The sequence below is a fragment of the Crinia signifera genome, chromosome 4 (genome assembly GCF_055691185.1).
Source record: "Crinia signifera chromosome 4, ASM5569118v1, whole genome shotgun sequence".
Lineage (NCBI taxonomy): Eukaryota > Metazoa > Chordata > Amphibia > Anura > Myobatrachidae > Crinia > Crinia signifera.
In genome coordinates this window covers 12,652,903-12,673,073 of record NC_139220.1, presented here as the reverse complement: position 1 = coordinate 12,673,073, position 20,171 = coordinate 12,652,903, and the positions used below count along the sequence as shown (strand labels likewise).

The window sequence follows — 20,171 nt, the reverse complement described above, 5'->3', positions numbered from 1 at the left end:
CACAATATATCGGTAATGTACAAGGTCAGTGTCACAGTTCTGCTATTGGGGCATGCTGGGATGTGTAGTTCCACAGCACGTAAGTGACACAGGTTGCCTATATCCTAACAAGTAGACTCATTAATACCCCATTTAACACTGACAAATATTTCCCAGGTTATTGCACATGAAAGCGTCCTGGTATTTCCACCAAGTCTTGACCAGGGTTGAACGCGGGGACCATTGTGGGTCCAAGGGCAGTGTGAACGGGTAACCCGGGTGCCGTTCACTGTACTGTAAAGGCGCAGCTGGGAGATGCTCTCATCTTCCAGCGCCGCCCCAGCCCCGCCTCCCGATGACATCACCCACACGGCTTTATGCCGGGTCGGGTGAGTAATTTGGAAGTCCTTGTAAGCCAGGACCAAAATCCCGGGTGCGATCCGGCTTGCCAGTGTGAATGGAGTGTAACGCTTTTCTTATTTGTGACAGAGGTATTGCTACAATACATGTATTAATGGCATTAGACAGTGGACCATTGGATTCATTTTGTATTTTTTTTCTTCCAGCAAATCCCAGTCGCTTACCAACAATTTCAATATCTCGGATCCCTCTCAACGCGGCTCCGGGAATGAAGACGAGGCGAAGGCGGAAACTATCCGCAACCTGAGGAAATCCTTCGCCAGTCTATTCTCTGACTGATTCCTCGTCCACCTGGTCCTCTTTTTGTTGAGATGCATCTTCCTACTGTCGCCCAATAATATACCACATAGCGGTGCTCAGAGTAACACTTCCCGCTGCAGCATCACACAGGAACATCTGACCGGGTCCCACCACAACCAGGAAACATCTCGGAGATACTGGACAAGAAAGCCCCCACCCATCGACACCACACATGGTCCAATTTCTTGCAATGTATTCGGACCTCTGCCACCAACATCAGCTCAGGCTTCTTGAATGTGTTGGATAATCCTTAATGTTCTCTGCATGAAATGTGCAGGCTCCCAGATGTCCTCCGGCTGGAGATCAGCATACCATGATATCCAGTGGTCGGAGATATCAAGATGTTCTGTACTCCATCTTCTTGACCCCTGACCTCACAGACCTTCCTCCCAGACAGGACGCTTTCCTACTATACGTCTCTACCTAGAGCTGTGTTCTCTTCATGTCCATTGAAGAACCTGTCAAAACATTTACTAAATTGTGGAGATATCGTCCCATTCTGCTTACTACTGCCGTTGTCCGAGGTCACCCGGCATAACCCAGCCACCGTGCTGCAAGGTGCAGTAACGGACATTTCCCGCGATGACCCATTTCCAAAAGCCATCGACACCGCTCTGGTTCCATACATCCCATTCGTCCACTCGGTTGACATTATGATAAAAATACGACTTATGCAAAACTTTATAGCCATTCCAGCGGCTGTGGGCCAGGCTCTCGTCCTGAATCACCCTACAGTCATATGCAAAATCATGTCTTCTCCACCTAGACCACTCCGCATTGGTCCACATCAGCCGCTGGTTGTTCCTTAATGCTGCCTCTACTTACCAGAGAAATTATTCTGTCTTCCGGGTGAAGTGAAATCCAGACTGAAACAAAATCTGCTTGTATGCACCATGTTATATCTCCACCATAGTCTGACTTATTAGTACATATGTGACAATACCCTGCACTAAGACACCCTGTAGAGCAGGGGTGGCCAAACCGGTTCTCAAGATTTACCAACAGCTCCCGTTTTCCAGAACACCTAGCTGGTGCACAGGTGCAGTCATTACTAACTGTCACATTCCCCAGACCACCTAGCTGGAGCACAGGTGCAGTCATTACTAACTGTCACATTCCCCAGATGACCTAGCTAGTGCACAGGTGCAGTCATTACTAACTGTCACATTCCCCAGACCACCTAGTAGGTGCACATGTGTAGTCATTACTAACTATCCCATTTCCCAGACCACCTAGCTGGTGCATGGGTGTAGTCATTACTAACTCCCATTTCCCAGACCACCTAGCTGGTGCACAGGTGCAGTCATTACTAACTGTCAGGTTTCCCAGGCCACCTAGCTGGTGCACGGGTGTAGTCATTACTAACTGTCACATTTCCCAGACCACCTAGCTGGTGCACAGGTGCAGTCATTACTAACTGTCACATTTCCCAGACCACCTAGCTGGTGCATAGGTGCAGTCATTACTGTCACATTTTCAAACGTGCATTCATTACTAACCGACACATTCCACAGATCCACAGGTAGCCTGGAAAACACGGACTGTTGGTAGATCTTAAGGACTGGTTTGGCCATTCCTGCCGTAGAGCTTCCAACCTGTTTGCAGACACGGGTAAAGTGAACATGTCGTACCAAGTAGGTAGGTTTTGAGCTATAGGGCTCCATCCTATTAACCCCAAACGGTGCGAGCTGCCATTCGGGTGCCGTTTTCACATTGAAAACGGCACCCGAATTAACCCTTACTCTCACCCTTCGCAGGCCCGAGTTTGCTCGCCCCCTTTTGGAAGTTCGAGTATTTTTCAGCGAATTTGGTCCGCCGTAAAGTGTGCCGGGTGTCGCGATGAGTCGCACTCTGCGAATCATCCGCACCCTTTGGGGTTAATAGGATCAACCCCATAGTGTAGATTAATAGTGAGGAACTGAGCAGTTACAGCCGTGGTTTCTGACTCATTACTCAATACACTGCAGTCAACGTCCTATGGCGTAATAGTTTTGCTGATGCTCCGGATTTAGGTTGTCCTGTGTATTGGACCTGGTTAGACAATAATGAATCGGGTCTGCTAGTGTCTGAACAGCATCAATAATACTTTTTGACGGCCCGAAGCATTCAATTGGTTTGAAAGCTAAATCAGGTGACATCCACAAAACTTCCCACAATGCAGTTCTTCTCATAATAACTAGACCAGGTATGTCCAAAGTCAGGCCCGGGGGCCAATTGCGGCCCGGGCTGTCATTTCAAGCGGCCCACAGCCTCCAGCTGGAGGCCGAGAATCAGATGTGGGAAGCACAGGACACTAAAGGTGGGGCCCCGGCGAGTGCACCTTTACCTTGCTGTCTGCTGCAGTGAGGAGGTGCCGGCCACCACAGTCACATGTGTTTGGCGTCCTACCCCTGCTGCTGCAATCGTATATCACCCTACTCCACAATCACAGTGACAGCAGTGTTTGGGGAGGGGGCAGCAAGGGGGAAGCTTGCTCCCATAACATGCAGAGCGGAGGAGGGCGGCAGCGGGAGCCCAAGTATCTCCTGTCCTTGCAGTTCCTGCTTTCCCTCTCCGTCCTCTGGTTCACACAAGGGGCTGGGAAACATACAGAGAAGGGAGGGGGCAGAGTGGGGGACATACAGTGAAGCAGGGGCAGGCTGGGGGACATACAGTGAATGGGGGGAGAGTGGGGGACATACAGTGAATGGGGGGAGAGTGGAGTCCATAGTGAATAGGGGTCATACAGTGAATGGGAGTCATACAGTGAAGGAGGGTCAGGCTTGGGGACATACAATGAATGGAGGCACTGATGGACATTAAGAGAAGGGGTGCAGAGTGGGGAACATACAGTGAATGGGGGACATACAGTGAAGGAGGGGCAGGCTCGGGGACATACAGTGAATGGGGGCAGGCTGGGGGGCATAGAGTGGGGGACCATTCTGATGTGATTAATGATTCAAAGAATGTCAGACTGAATGGTCGGCCCCCCACACATTTACACTTCACCAAATCTGGCCCTCGTCGCAAAAAGTTTGGACACCCCTGAACTAGACCATAGCCATACACAGCCATATGCTGCAAGCCTCTTCAAAAGGCCGCCTCCCGCAGGGGTTTGGCAGAAGGGCACATAATACAACCCTATAGCAATACACACTTCACTGGGAATCCCTCCCCGTCTCTATGGGCTCAGGCCACTAAAATGAGATGAACTAAGAGCACTGTTACGTTATTAGCTCCTCCGCCGTGTCTTCGGGGCGCGGCTGTACGGAGGAAAGGACGGGCAGCGCCATTACATTCCTGCGTCCGCCCAGAGGTTATATAAGACAGAGTCAGACTGTGCGACGCTGCAGGGACACTGGGCAGAGGGAATAATCACGTTTTGGGAAGGGGAAACAGGAGATGTGGCCTTGGATTCCTCGCTTTCTTTTCTCCAGGATCTTCCTGCTTTATGTTCCGTGTACTTGTGTTTATTTATTGACAGAATAAAAAATGAGAAAGAAAAAGCGAAATGTCTGTATGTGCGTGTACAGTATATGTGGTAGGGAACATAGATTGTAAGCTCCTCGCTTCATAGCTAGGAGTCACTATTCGATCTTTCATATCCTCACTGCTAAAAACGGAACTTATGGGACCCCCCCCCCGTGTTCCCTATGCACAAAAAGCCGAATATTCCAGAACATAAAAGGAATCTCTTTTATTATCATCATCATCTAGGTCCATTTTTGTTGCCCTGAGAGACAACAGACTCTGGTCTCCCCGTCTGATACAACTATATAGAGACAGCAGACCTGGTGCTTAAGCAGGCATGTCCAAACTATGGCCCTCGTGCTGTTGTGAAACTACAAGTCCCATCATGCCTTGCCACAGTTTTGCTATTAGGGAATACTAAAACGATGGCAAGGCATGCTGGGAGGTGTAGTTTTACCAAAGCTGTAGGGCCGCAGTTTGGACATGCCTGGCTTAGGGTAACAAATGTCACTTGATAAATCAGTCTATCCAGCGAGTACCCAATTAGTGATTGATACAACAATGCCGATTACTAATTGTCATCAATACCGGGGTCAAATACGCAGCAGGGATCAGTCAGGTTACGGTCACCCCTTTACTCTCCTTAAAGTCACCATAAAATCCAGTGGAGGGGATACCGACATTACTGCATATAAAGGGAAAGGGGAAATCCAGGATGAATCTAAAAAAAAATCCCTTTAAAACGTAAATCATGCATTACACCAGTTCTGTGGCGGATTAAAACCAGGAGACATGTGTCCCAGTTTAAAGGGACAGTATGGCAAGCCTACACACACTAAAGTGATACCTGTTCTGTTACACAGTATGTGAAACTGCGCCTGGAATTAAACTTAGGAGACAAATGTTACAATTTATAATTTAATGCTTAAAAGATTTCCAGGAGTTGAACTTATAAAGTTTACAATCTAGTTTTCTGCAGAGGATGTGTCGCTGGATAGCCCCACACACACACCCACCTCTGTTTATAAGCCCCCGATACATGCCCACCTGTTTATAAGCCCACCCACCTCTGTTTATAAGCCCCACACACACGCCCACCTCTGTTTAGAAGCCCCTGACACATGCCCACCTATTTATAAGCCCCCCACACACATGCCCACCTGTTTATAAGCCCCCCACACAAACATGCCCACCTGTTTATAAGCCCCCCACACACATGCCCACCTGTTTATAAGCCCCCACACATGCCCACCTGTTTATAAGCCCCACACACACATGCCCACCTGTTTATGAGCCCCCTACACACATGCCCACCTCTGTTTATAATCCCCCACACACATGCCCACCTGTTTTAAGCCCCCCCACACATGCCCACATGTTTATAAGCCCCCACACATGCCCACCTGTTTATAAGCCCCCACACATGCCCACCTCTGTTTATAAGCCCCCACACACATGCCCACCTCTGTTTATAAGCTCCCCACACACATGCCCACCTGTTTATAAGCCCCCACACACATGTCCACCTGTTTATAAGCCCCCACACACATGCCCACCTGTTTATAAGCCCCCACACACATGCCCACCTGTTTATAAGCCCCCACACACATGCCCACCTGTTTATAAGCCCCCACACACATGCCCACCTCTGTTTATAAGCCCCCACACACATGCCCACCTCTGTTTATAAGCCCCCACACACATGCCCCTCTGTTTATAAGCCCCCACACACATGCCCCTCTGTTTATAAGCCCCCACACACATGCCCCTCTGTTTATAAGCCCCCCCCCACACACATGCCCACCGGTTTATAAGCCCCCCCACACGCCCACCTGTTTATAAGCCCCCACACATGCCCACCTGTTTATAAGCCCCCCCACACACACATGCCCACCTGTTTATAAGCCCCCACACACACACACATGCCCACCTGTTTATAAGCCCCCACACATGCCCACCTGTTTATAAGCCCCCCACACATACCCACCTGTTTATAAGCCCCCCCCCCCACACACATACCCACCTCTATTTATAAGCCCCCCCCACACATACCCACCTGTATTTATAAGCCCCACACACATACCCACCTCTATTTATAAGCCCCCCACACATACCCACCTCTATTTATAAGCCCCCACACATACCAACCTCTATTTATAAGCCCCACACACACATGCCCACCTCTGTTTATAAGCCCCCCACACATGCCCACCTCTGTTTATAAGCCCCCGACACATGCCCACCTCTCTTTATATGCCTGACACATACCCACCTCTGTTTATATGCCTGACACATACCCACCTCTGTTTATAAGCCCCCACACATACCCACCTCTGTTTATAAGCCCCCACACATACCCACCGCTGTTTATAAGCCCCCACACATACCCACCTCTGTTTATAAGCCCCCACACATACCCACCTCTGTTTATAAGCCCTCCACACATGCCCACCTGTTTATAAGCCCCTGACACATACCCACCTCTGTTTATAAGCCCCCACACATAACCACCTCTGTTTATAAGCCCCCCACACATACCCACCTCTGTTTATAAGCCCCCACACATACCCACCGCTGTTTATAAGCCCCCACACATACCCACCTCTGTTTATAAGCCCCCACACATACCCACCTCTGTTTATAAGCCCCCCACACATGCCCACCTGTTTATAAGCCCCTGACACATACCCACCTCTGTTTATAAGCCCCCCACACATACCCACCTGTTTATATGCCTGACATATACCCACCTCTGTTTATAAGCCCCCACACATGCCCACCTCTGTTTATATGCCTGACACATACCCACCTCTGTTTATAAGCCCCCACACATACCCACCTCTGTTTATTGTTGGTGTGGAGGTCGCTTGCATCAGCTAGGACTATAATCCAGAACTCTAACACCTTTGTGATGTACAGAGCTGTGGCTCAGTTGGGCTGTGTCCCAACACAGCAGAGGCATCAGGTCAGCAGTGGAATGAGGGTAACATGTCACCATGGTATAAACCTGTGAGTGTAACCCTGCATTTTGTGGTGGGTACATAACCCAGGCCCGCCGTCAGAAGGATGTTATGAGACTTTTATTACGAGTATTAGCGGAGTTACGACCCTCATCATCCCCAGGGGATTAGCGCAGATAATGCACCAGCTGTAAGCAGTAAGTCCATGTTTATTATCTGCAGGTACTACAGTAGGGTTAGTCGCTGTTACTGTAACCTATGACCTTCAGGGGGCGGAGAGGTCAAACACATCCACAAAGGTCGCAATTCAGCATCTCTGCTCCATTTCCACCTCCAACGCTTCAAAAAAATCCCCCTTGGCTGAACGGCCCCCACTCGGACCTGGGGGGACAATGAATGCGGCCTGGCGACAGGGGATCGAAGCGAGGCCTGATGGGCCGGAACTGTCCTGTCTCTGGGTCTCTGCCCGGGACCAAAAACGAGAGGGGATCTCTGGCAAGTGGCAGAATGGGTCGCTGGTCATATTCGCCCCCGATGATGCCAGGCGGGTATGGGAAGCCGGGCGGGTAATGGTCTGGGGGGAAAGGAGCGGGGCGGTGGGGCATGGGGAAGTCCGGCAGGTAGGGATCGTATCTCCGGCGCAGAGCGGTAGACTTCTGCTTGTTCCTCTTCTTGTACAGCTACGGAACACAAGCAAAGGTGTAAGGGGGGGGTGAGGTACTCTGGCAAGGGGCCACTATAGGGCAGGAAGGGGCCACTGCTTCCAGTATTATATAGGGCATGGTGCGGTAAGCGCAGGGCCACATGTTAGATACTGTTGAGTGTCAGGATCTGCTGTACAACACTTACATACAGATTACAGATATTGGGGACTCACTGATACCGTATATATCATTATAGCTGCACCTACCTTTTTCCAGTCGGTCTGCAGGCTCTTTGCAGTATTGTCTGGTAACATAAGACAGAACAGTTACATTCTAGCAACAAGATACAAGCAGTGATACCACCAGCGTTCTACAGTTGACACGTGAATCTACAAAAACAGACTCATGACTTTCCTGTTTACTCAAGCATTTCTGGAATTCCTTTATCATTTATGAAAAGCTTTTCTGTACTTCATTGTTCCTGTACTGTATTACATTAATTCTATCTGTTAAGCGCCTTGAGTCCTATTGGAGAAAGAGCGCTATATAAATAAAATTATTATTATCTTGCCCACCGCTGCCACTATTGTATTCCACTATCTTACATTTAAATCTTCTTTATACCTTTTAGAACGTAAGCTCACTGGGCCGCCCCATTGTAACTTTCTGTATCATGTCCCTGTATGACATTTCTCTGTACCATAAACCCCTCCATGTACAGCACTGCGCATAATGCTGGCACTTTAGAAATAGAGGCTAATGATCATTCCCTTAAAGGCTCATTAATACATAGTTCATTAGGAGTGTTTCACACTTATCATGGCGAGCGCTGTGTCCTAGCGCTGTGTCCTAGCACTAGGCGCTCCACAACTTCTAAAGAGATATAACCGGAGCCAGTATTACACCCCAGCTACTAGGCAGATCAGACAGCGTAGGGGGCAGGTATTGGTGTGGAAGATGATGGGAGTTATAGGACAAGAGCAGCAATGTTACATAGGGGTCACTGGTCCAAGGTGGATCTACCAATTGGCTGACACAGATATATATCAAACCAATGAGTGGAGGAACAATGGTGCAAATTATAAAATATATCCCCCATGGCCTATTACCACCCTTCTGGATTTCCTTACAAGACCATTGCGGAACCCACCTCGGAAATCTCGCAGGTACAAGAACCTCCAGAGTGAGGGGTCTTCGATATCTGCCTGAAGGTCTTTGCAGGTGGCACAAAGAGACAGAATGGAGCGGACGTCCAGGAGACGAAAGATCCGCAGCTTCAGCTCCAGCGGCAAAACCACCAACCCAAAGACGTCCGGGAGCTCCAGGGCTGTGGACGGGAGCAGAGCACACAGTCAGCGTCACAAGTAACCACACACAGAGCCCTTCCCGGGGGCTGTACAGATAAGAGCCGGGAGCAGAGCACACAGTCAGCGACACAACTGACCACACACAGAGCCCTTCCCGGGGGCTGTACAGAGAAGAGCCGGGAGCAGAGCACACAGTCAGCGACACAAGTAACCACACACAGAGCCCTTCCCGGGGGCTGTACAGATAAGAGCAGGGAGCAGAGCACACAGTCAGCGACACAACTGACCACACAGAGCCCTTCCCGGGGGCTGTACAGATAAGAGCTGGGAGCAGAGCACACAGTCAGCGACACAACTGACCACACACAGAGCCCTTCCCGGGGGCTGTACAGATAAGAGCCGGGAGCAGAGCACACAGTCAGCGACACAGAGCCCTTCCCGGGGGCTGTACAGAGAAGAGCCGGGAGCAGAGCACACAGCGACACAACTGACCACACACAGAGCCCTTCCCGGGGGCTGTACAGAGAAGAGCCGGGAGCAGAGCACACAGTCAGCGACACAAGTAACCACACACAGAGCCCTTCCCGGGGGCTGTACAGAGAAGAGCCGGGAGCAGAGCACACAGTCAGCGACACAGAGCCCTTCCCGGGGGCTGTACAGATAAGAGCCGGGAGCAGAGCACACAGTCAGCGACACAACTAACCACACAGAGCCCTTCCCGGGAGCTGTACAGATAAGAGCCGGGAGCAGAGCACACAGTCAGCGACACAACTGACCACACACAGAGCCCTTCCCGGGGGCTGTACAGAGAAGAGCCGGGAGCAGAGCACACAGTCAGCGACACAAGTAGCCACACACAGAGCCCTTCCCGGGGGCTGTATAGAGAAGAGCCAGGAGCAGAGCACACAGTCAGCGACACAACTGACCACACACAAAGCCCTTCCCGGGGGCTGTACAGATAAGAGCCGGGAGCAGAGCACACAGTCAGCGACACAACTAACCACACACAGAGCCCTTTCCGGGGGCTGTACAGAGAAGAGCCGGGAGCAGAGCACACAGTCAGCGACACAACTAACCACACACAGAGCCCTTACCGGGGGCTGTACAGAGAAGAGCCGGGAGCAGAGCACACAGTCAGCGACACAACTGACCACACACAGAGCCCTTCCCGGGGGCTGTACAGATAAGAGCCGGGAGCAGAGCACACAGTCAGCGACACAACTAACCACACACAGAGCCCTTCCCGGGGGCTGTACAGATAAGAGCCAGGAGCAGAGCACACAGTCAGCGACACATCTAACCACACACAGAGCCCTTCCCGGGGGCTGTACAGATAAAAGCTGGGAGCAGAGCACACAGTCAGCGACATAACTACCCACACACAGAGCCCTTCCCGGGGGCTGTACAGATAAAAGCTGGGAGCAGAGCACACAGTCAGCGACACAACTAACCACACACAGAGCCCTTCCCGGGGGCTGTACAGATAAGAGCCGGGAGCAGAGCACACAGTCAGCGACACAGAGCCCTTCCCGAGGGCTGTACAGATAATAGCTCATACCTTGCCGCGTGGCAGCCAGTAAGGGGTAGACGAGCTGATCTTTAAACAGACGCGATAACTTCTGCAGGTCCCTGTACACGGAGGCCACGTTAATCTCTGCAGGAGAAACCAGCTGCATTACCATCTATTACAGACACCACTTATTGTATTTACATTTACAGTGTGTTCCGACAGGGACTTTGTGCTCCCACCATAGCACTGCTCCGGCCCTCTAGTAGTGTCACATAAAAATACGGGGTCCGGGGAAAATACCTCCTGGGCACAGGAAGCACACGGGTGACACTATCGGTAAAGTTATTACCTGCAAGTAGGGATGGCCATCGGTGCAATGGCCATCATTGTGGATTCTGAAACCAGCCAATGATAGTTACAAACTATGGGGGTTATTTTGGTTCACTCCTTCTGGCAAATTCTTTCATAGATTGACAAATCCATGTGCACTGCAGGTGGGGCAGATGGAACATGTGCAGAGAGAATTAGATTTGGGTGAGATATTTTGTTTCTGTGCAGGGAAAATACTGGCTGCATTATTTTTACACTGCAATATAGATTTCACTTTGAAGTAAAACCCCACCCAAATCTAAATCTCTCTGCACATGTCACATCTGCCCCACCTGCAGTGCACATGGTTTTGTCCATCTAAGAAGGAATTTGCTAGTAGGAGTGAACCAGAATAACCCCTATGTGATGGACATCCATCAACAGTTTTAGCTGCCGATGGTCATCCATGCTCTTTGACTGTCTGGCCCATAAGCCAATCAGAAAGGGAGGGCGGTTCTATGCTCTGTGTCCCGACACCTTAAAAAAAAAAAAAAAAAGCATAATTTCTGCTGTGCCGTCGATGTAGGGAAACCATCTGATTCTCCTTCAACAATGGCAAAAGTATTTGACATCGGCCATAAACTATCGATGATTTGGAATCATCGATGGTCGATGGCCATCCCTACTTGCAAGCACAGAAGAGGTGATATGATATATTACACACACTGTTACCCGTAGCCGGACTCGCTCTCACCTTGTCCTGGGTACGAGATGAAGGAATTGGTGGGGAGCTGCAGCCGCTTCACGCACTTTATCCCGCTGTTTATGCTTAAGGTCGCTGCCAACACATAAATAATAACAGACTATATAATATATAATAAAAAACAACCGATAACAATAAATACTAACAGGAATCAGATGATCGTTTATAATATGTATTATCTTTGCAAAAAGAAGAAAATTCACTCAAAGCAGTAAAACATCTCTAATCTATGTGGGGGAGAAGTATCAAGTCTTGGAGAGAGATACAGTTGTGAAGTTGCCCATAGATTTGAATTTATCTAGAACACTCTATAAAAATGACAGTTGGAAGGTGATGCGGAACTTCTCCGATTCCGTTTTCGCCCCATGGTTTGATACATCTCTCCCTTTACTGTTAAATCTCTGCATTGTGCTAGATCTTCCCTTCCACAGTTTAAACTGACAGTATTACGGGTGAATACTTGTTGGGGTTTACACGATATGACAGCGCTGGGAAGGGTTACAGACAATCCACCCCAATTAAAAGGTATGGGGTGATATGTACAGCTCACCATTGACGACGAGCAGTCTTCCCATTGGCATGCAGAACAGGGCAGCAGAACTTTCCCCGCACAGAGGGTGAGAGTAATGAAGGTTGTAGACTCCATCCCCGCGGCGCCAGCCCTCCGGCATGGATGCAACTTTGCTTCTCTCGTTCTGCAGGACAAGAGAGATGCATGAGGCGGGTGTAGCCAGCAATGATAAGGAGCTGCACTGCCACCTTGTGGCAGACTACTGGTACTGCATTTATGGAACAATGATGAGAACGGTAATGATGTGTAAGTACAGCTGTAGAAATATCGCTCAGTGACAATAGTACATATCAGTCAGTTATCATCGTACCTGCTCCACGTAGCCGGTCTCCAGCATAAGCAGGTGGAGGGCGACCACAAGCGCATCGTTGGCGCTGGCACAGCTTGCGGAGGAGTACAGGGACTCCAGGGAGTGGGGAATCTTCCCATCTACAGACTCACTGCACAGCATGGGCTCCGGGGTACAGCCGAGGGCCACGTCCTGCAAGGCAGCCTCCTCGTCAGTGTGAGAAGAACTCGGCTCGGGATCCTGTTTCATTTAGATAACAAATGAGAAGTTATGACGGTTATATAGACAGACAATGGGGCAGATGTATTAAGCCTTAACAAGAGATAAATGCCGGGGTGATAAGGAGAGATAAACGTCCAGCCAATCAGCTCCTTACTGACTTTTTTCAAACACAGCCTGTAACATGGCAGTTAGCAGGTGATTGGCTCGACGTTCATCTCTCTTTATCACCCTTGCATTTATCTCTTGTTAAGGCTTAATACATAGGAGAAATTCCCCACAACCCCTGTTCCCTATCACAGGGAGAAATAGGCTCCTGCAGGCATTGCTCTGTAAGTAAATGAGGTCACATATTATATGACATCATCAGGGGGTGTGTGTATCTACTCAGCTGCGACAGATTATCCCTCCTGAGATCGGTGTGGGAACTAAAATGTCACCAATAACAAATCTTCCCACAAATCTATAAACCTAGCATTTAGGATTTTATAGTTGTTCAATTTACCCAAGTCACCCATTTTTCTTTGCCTCCAAAAAGTTAGTGTACCCATCATATTACCCACCTCTGCTACATTCCCTGCATCGTCTCTCTGCCTATTGGAGGGTGCAGCGATGGGCTTGGCGGAAGCCTGGGAAGAGCTGGCAGATGGGTGCTGGGCCTGCGTGTGCGGTGGCTCTGGGGGTGAGGATGGTGCAGGAGATATCAGGAGGACAATGAGGTCTCCGGATATGATGCCGCAGGACTCCAGGCTACGTTCCTCCTCCGTGAGGGCGTCTCTGCCGTTCAGTGTGATGGTGAAAGCTGTATCTGCGCTGGAAAGACAACTCAGAGGTGAATCTGATGACCAACGAAGGCCACTATCAGGCCTCTAGCTGGTAGTTAGGATTGTACAAGGTGCATGGGGTAAGGCGACAGGCCTCTAGGCTTGGTTTAGCTGCGTGTCGGGTTCTGAACGGTCATGCAAATTAAATGTATGCTAATGAGACCAAAGGAGGTGTGGTTAGAGCAAATTGGGGGGTTGGACAAAAAAAACTTGTTGTTTTACTAAGTTACATAGGAGGAGGGGCCCTAAACTGCACACCCTGGACATATGAGGTGCTCAAAAAAGGGGAGGAAAAAGACAGTTGTTTGTGGATGCACTCCTGATCGACAAGGATCGATACTTATATTTTGATAAGTTTTTCTTTTTAAGTAAAACCGTGGGGATTCCTGTTGTCTTTATTTAATTGGTATTTGACAAGGAATTTTCCCACAAACTTGCGAAAATGAGAGGTTAAAAATATCCCAACATACATACATACACAAGATGAGGAAAGGTAAAGGTTTGTGTTGGAAAGAGTTTTAAAACGTGTAGGCAGATTCTAATAGGATGCTGTTAATTTGTAATATTCAGGTGGTATTCCCTTGTGACATGTGTTTTATTGTTTGTGTGTCACGCTGTTTATATAAATTTGGTCACCCAATTTTTGGGAGTGTGCCCTGGGTTTGGTTGGGAGGTGTGTAGATTTTATTAAAGGTTGTGGTAGTTTTAGATCTATATGAATTACCACTGGTCTTTATTGACCGTTATTCCTGTTGTGTGATGATGCGGTTTTATTTATACATTTTCATGAGTTGGTCACTTGTGTGGTTTGGCCAGAATTTAGGCTAAATTCTGGCCAAACCACACAAGTGACCAACTCATGAAAATGTTCATAGGAATCAATGTTAAAAGGCCCGATGGACACGATTTTCATGTTAAATGGCTGAATGGACCCGATTTTACCATAGGAAACAATGTTAAATGGGCCTTAGAGCCCAAATAGTTACCCTGAACTCTGAAATGGCCCCCCCAATTGTTTACGCCACCCCACGATCAACGTCAACCCGAAGCGTGGCGAGCGCAGCGGTACGCGTCCTCCGACCTTTTCATACCCCCACTATCCACATCGGCGTGGAGTTGAGAATAGAACAGTGTGGCGAGCGCAGCGAGCCACCGAGCCCGAAGCGTGGCGAGCGCAGCGAGCCCCGCGAGGGGACGCGGATACCTTCACAGGTAAACGCGTCCCTTCGCGGGCTTCACAGGTGTCCGCGTCGCCATGGACACCTGTGAAGCCCGCGAGGGGACGCGTATAGCTGTGAAGGTATCCGCGTCCGCTCGCCACGCTTCGGGCTCGGTGGCTCGCTGCGCTCGCCACACTATTCTATTCTCAACTCCACGCCGACGTGGATAGTGGGGGTATGAAAAGGTCGGAGGACGCGTACCGCCGCCCCTCGCGGGCTCGCTGCGCTCGCCACGCTTCGGGTTGACGTTGATCGTGGGGTGGCGTAAACAATTGGGGGGGCCATTTCAGAGTTCAGGGTAACTATTTGGGCTCTAAGGCCCATTTAACATTGTTTCCTATGGTAAAATCGGGTCCATTGAGGCATTTAACAGTAAAATCGTGTCCATCGGGCCTTTTAACATTGATTCCTATGGCAAATCGGGAGCATCGCGTCGCGGGCATCGCGGGTACATTTATGGCCGGCCGCGACGCGACCGACACGATTTCCATGTTTAACATGGGTTTCAATGGGAAATCGCGGGCATCGCGTCGGTCGCGTCGCGGCCAGACATAAATGTACCCGCGATGCCCGCGATGGGCGCCGTGCTAGGTAAAGAGTACCCAAATTAACAGCATCCTATTAGAATCTGCCTACACGTTTTAAAACTCTTTCCAACACAAACCTTTACCTTTCCTCACCTTGTGTATGTATGTATGTTGGGATATTTTTAACCTCTCATTTTCGCAAGTTTGTGGGAAAAATCCTTGTCAAATACCAATTAAATAAAGACAACAGGAATCCCCACGGTTTTACTTAAAAATAAAAACTTATCAAAATATAAGTATCGATCCTTGTCGATCAGGAGTGCATCCACAAACAACTGTCTTTTTCCTCCCCTTTTTTGATCACTGACCCCCAGTTGGTCAGGATAGCACCCCCGCTACATACAAATAAAAATAGCGGCATTAGCCCGATAATATAGGGCAAGAAACAGAATCAATTGAGTGCAGAATCCACAACCCCCTCTGTCCACATATGAGGTGCTACCTGCTGAGACCTGTAGTGCAGCAAGCAGGAGGAGGAGTTTGCAGGTGCACACTAAATATAAATGCTAGACCTTTTAATATCTTTGCTATATTGCATTTCTGAGGTTATTAGCATAATGTTGGCCATTATTATCAGCTTGTCCACTGCGTCCAGGTTACCTCAATAGAACAAGTCCCTAACACTACTCTGAGACAGGTCCAGGGCACAGGGTCCCCAAGGCCAGCCCAGCAGAACCACCCCATGGCATCACATTAGTGTGAAATTGAACTGATAGTAAAAGGGATAGGGGAAATTATATGTGATAAGACTTACCTAGGTAAGAGGTAATAATAAATGTGGAGGGTGCTACATATATACTAAACAAACTAAAGGGGTGATGGAAAGTGTACGATATGATGCCATGGAGCAGCCCAACAACAGCAGCCCAAAAAGCCCAGCGCCCCAAACACAGTCCCACAGACTATAATGGTGTGTACACAGTTGTACAATGTGCATGAGATTTTGACTATATAGTCAAAATCTCATCTGGATCTCATGCAGATTGTATGGGTTTTAACCCTTGCGATCCCGATGCGCGCTCCCGTATCGCAGCCAGAAAGTCTTGGCTGCATAGACTATATAGTGCAGATCTGCACTATATAGTCTAAATTGTATATATTGTATGCAGATAGTCTAAATTGTAATATAGTTTAAATTGTACACGTGTGTACAGACCTTAACCCTCAGCATATGTATAGTAGGACTTATGATGTGTACACACGTTAGATGTGCCTTAAGATCCTATCCACGATCCGATCAGATAGGATCGTGGATCGGATCGCAAGGCACATCCAATTTGCATCCAATCTTGACTATATAGTGCAGATCTGCACTATATAGACAAGGCAGCCAAGACTTTCTGGCTTCCGATACGTGAACGCGCATCGGGATCGCAAGGGTTAAAACCCTTGCGATCTGCATCCGATGTTGATCCGATGCCGATCCGATGTTGACTATATCGTCAACATCGGAAAGGAAATCAGACAGTGTGTACACAGCATTACCCTCATAGTGCCAAGCTGGAGTGTGCAGTCTTGAGTGTCCACGCTAATTAAAAACATTCTGGGACAGGTGGTTGGGGTGCTAGTTATGAATACACAATATATAGTACATAGGGGGAGGGGCCCTAAACTGCACACCCTGGACATATGAGGTAATGTGGCACATAAATACCAACCTACGAATAAGTGTAGGGACCTATCTGAGCAGGTTGCATGTTCCTCTGTGTCTGCTCCGGCCTCCTCCCACTGTCCAAACAACGAAACCTATTGTGTGTCCATGTGCCAGGGAATATAGATTGTAAGCTCCACTGCGGCAAGCGGACTGATGAAAATTACTAAACAATCTCCGTAAAGTGCTGCGGTATATGTGTGCGCTATATAAACAACCTAATAAGCTCACATTACTGAGCACCCAACAAGGAAACTAGTAAAAAGCCTGTCAAAATGACGAATTTGGCAAAGTACTTTAACTTTGAGCTGTGACGGTTTTTAGCACACAAACTCACCACCCCAACCCCAGTACCTATCTGCTCCTACCTCCAGATTGGTCTTCACAGCGCCCTCTCTCCATATCCAGCCAGTTTGAAACAGATCAGTGTCTGTGCACAAATTGCTTTCACTTTGTTATGACATCTTTTAGCACACAAAGGAGTAATTTGGTCAGTCCGGTGCCTCTAGTGTCAGAGGCGGTACTTCACCTCATAGGGGTGAGGAGTAGTTATATATATATATATATATATGTTTTCTATATCTGCATCACAAGAGCGTCAAATGGTCAGAACGGTTTGTGATCTGATACATGCACTGTGATGTCCCGTACCACCTCATCTGGTGCCTGGCACTACATGCCCACCTACCTGTACCCCAGCGAGGGGAGCAGAGACTCAGACAGCTTCCTCCGCAGGTCTCCCAGCTGCGGCTTCTCCTCCTCCAGCAGCAGGTGGTGGGTCTGCTTGCCCGCTCTCACCCTAAGCTTCATCCTCATACACAGAGTGTTGGTAGCGTACGTGGAGCTGTCCTATCATAGGATGGGGTCCCCAGTGCCGACCAGTGTGCTGCAGAGCTGTATACAGGAAAAGATTCATCAAGCTGCTGAGTCACAGACTCAATGTATCTAGCACCCCCCCTGCTACAGAACCAGCTTTCACTTTCATTTCTGGATATTTGGGAACTGAGAAACAAGATCAGGGCCAGTGATAGGACAGAGACTGTTATCCCTTTACCAGGGCCGTAACTAGGGGGGGGCTGGGGGGTCACGCGCACCGGGCGCTGGAGGTGAGGGGCGCGCTGACAGGTATGTCCGTCCATCTCCTACTAGCGCGGCTGCAGGAAGCGCTGATGACTTCGAAAAGACTTGTCGGACGCTGATTGGCTGAATTCAGCCAATCAGCGTCCGGCAAGTCTTTTTGAAGTCATCAGCGCTTCCCGCCGCAGCGCTAGTAGGAGACGGACGAAGATGCGGCTGCGGGGTGAGCGGTGAGAGGACTGTGCGGGGAGGGGGGGTCTCCGGCGCCAGGGACAAGGCGTCAGTTGTTCGGTCCCCCCTGTCAGCTGCTAACTAAGCAGCGGGGAATAAACGCTGTGCGCATGCGCACAGCGTCTATTCCCGCAGCCAGGGGGCTGGGGGCATGGCTAGAGGCTCACAGAGCCTCTGGGTCATGCCCCCATAGCAGCAAAATGGGGGCGTGGCCTCGCGGGAGAGCAGCGACTATAGGCCACGCCCCCAAATTAGGCCACGCCCCCCCCAAATTTCGGCGCGCCTCCGGCGCGCAGCAGCATCACTAGGGGGGTGGGGGGCACCAAAAGACTGCCTTGCCCCGGGCGCCGGAAACCCTAGTTTCGGCCCTGCCTTTACTTCCAATACATGTATATCCCTGCCTTCATAACGCTTCATTCATGTGCTACATAGTCATTGTATCTACATACACAGGGTGGGGGATGCAGCGAGACGTAGGGGTAAAACCATGTTGCACTGCAGGTGGGAGAGATGTCAAATGTGCAAAGAGATCAGAGGAGGGATGGCTTCACAAAACAAGTGTGTGATGACGCATTTCGCACACTCACACACCCATCCGACACTGTACAATGAGGCAATCTGTGTAGAAAGAAAGTGGCGTGTGATTCAGGGGTTACGGTATAGACCAGTGGTAGCCAACTCCAGTCCTCGAAAGCTACCAACAGTTCACATTTTCCAGACAACCCAGCTGCTGCACAGGTGCACTTATTAATCACTGACACTTTTTTAAAGATCCACAGGTGGAGCTAATTACTTCACTTGCGATTCTGTGAGGAGATCTGGAAAACATGAACTGTTGGTAGCTCTCGAAGACTGGAGTTGGCTACCCCAGGTATAGATGATAGACAATGACTAAATTGACACCTAAGAATGGTCGACATACCCAACGTCGACAATGGCAGGTCAACACACACTTTAGGTCAACATGGTCGACATAAGTTTTTCACTTTTTTTGCCTTCTATGTCGACCTAGACCTTGTCGACCCAGGGACCGCATACAGATTCAGGAGGGGGGCTCTGTCAGGAGGACTTCCCGAAACTAGGAAATCTATTTGCCATTACAGGAGTAACCTTAAGGCAGATGTATTAAGTCTGGTAAACTGGAAGGTGACAATGCACCAGCCAATCAGCTGTGCTTGATAAATGACAGTTAGGAGTTGATTGGCTGGTGCACCTTCCATTTTTTCAGGCTTATTACACGAGCCCCCTTGCGTCTGATAGCGGCACCGATTTTACCTGGACAGTCCTGATGAGAGGACGCTGAAACGGTCGGCGCTGCAGGTAAAGTGGGAGGGGACCTCCGCAGAAACAGGAGCGGCTTTACTTATAAGGGTGGGTGGGGCTGCTCAAGGGGGAGGAGCCTTATCTTTGAAGGGATGGTATGTATTAATACTGCTAATACATCACTCAAAACAGAATGAAGTGGGTATGGGGGGAGGAGCAGCATAATGGGGGAGGGGGAGTAGATAATAACGTGTAATAAAGCCACAGAACACAAGTTACAGTGCAAGCACTTCAGTCCAGCCCCTACACCGCCCACAGTGAAATCAGAGCTCAGAGTGGCATTCCAAGGCCACTCTGTTCAGTCACTGCGTCACCGCCCGCACACACTGCCGGACCTACTACACTTCCGCCTTCTCACACACTCACCCAGCAGCAGCAGCAGCCAGAGCGCGGTGACGTCACTACACCGCCAGCCGGCCAACGTCCCGCTCCGGCAAGAGTGTGGCGGAAGTCATCCCTCAGCCAGCGAGAGTTGTGACGCTGCGCTCACGTGATGCCGCACGCCGTCACCTTTTGGCGGCCATGTTGGAGAGTGTG

At 49.6% G+C, this 20,171-nt stretch overlaps 2 protein-coding genes and 1 long non-coding RNA gene across 6 annotated transcripts in view; 1 reads left to right on the top strand and 2 right to left on the bottom strand.

The window, feature by feature from the left end:
- SYN3 (synapsin III) overlaps nucleotides 1–3,346 on the top strand; it is a 202,954-nt gene extending 199,608 nt beyond the window's left edge. For both annotated transcript variants that reach the window (XM_083181129.1, XM_083181128.1), the window contains exon 14: nucleotides 546–3,346. In XM_083181129.1, coding sequence (XP_083037255.1) covers nucleotides 546–678 — 133 coding nt within the window. In that variant the 3' untranslated portion in view covers nucleotides 679–3,346. The remainder of the gene's footprint in view (nucleotides 1–545) is intronic.
- A 1,014-nt stretch (nucleotides 3,347–4,360) lies between these two features.
- On the bottom strand, nucleotides 4,361–5,828 carry LOC146073736 (uncharacterized). The gene is made up of 2 exons (XR_014473301.1): nucleotides 5,343–5,828; nucleotides 4,361–5,196 (listed from the first exon to the last, which is right to left on the bottom strand). It is a non-coding gene; the product is annotated as an uncharacterized LOC146073736 (long non-coding RNA).
- Nucleotides 5,829–7,300: 1,472 nt separating this feature from the next.
- Nucleotides 7,301–20,128, bottom strand: FBXO7 (F-box protein 7). 3 transcript variants are annotated; one of them, XM_083181132.1, is made up of 10 exons: nucleotides 20,001–20,128; nucleotides 17,692–17,897; nucleotides 13,285–13,534; nucleotides 12,524–12,742; nucleotides 12,193–12,337; nucleotides 11,634–11,717; nucleotides 10,619–10,714; nucleotides 8,904–9,080; nucleotides 8,020–8,057; nucleotides 7,301–7,789 (listed from the first exon to the last, which is right to left on the bottom strand). In XM_083181132.1, exons 2-10 carry the CDS (start codon nucleotides 17,817–17,819, stop codon nucleotides 7,451–7,453), a joined length of 1,476 nt encoding a protein of 491 aa, XP_083037258.1. In that variant the 5' UTR covers nucleotides 17,820–17,897; nucleotides 20,001–20,128; the 3' UTR covers nucleotides 7,301–7,450. The 3 variants fall into 3 exon arrangements, with proteins under 3 accessions (XP_083037258.1, XP_083037260.1, XP_083037259.1); XM_083181134.1 differs by lacking the exon at nucleotides 20,001–20,128 and adding an exon at nucleotides 19,854–19,948; XM_083181133.1 differs by lacking the exon at nucleotides 20,001–20,128 and adding an exon at nucleotides 19,587–19,804.
- Nucleotides 20,129–20,171: the final 43 nt, after the last annotated feature.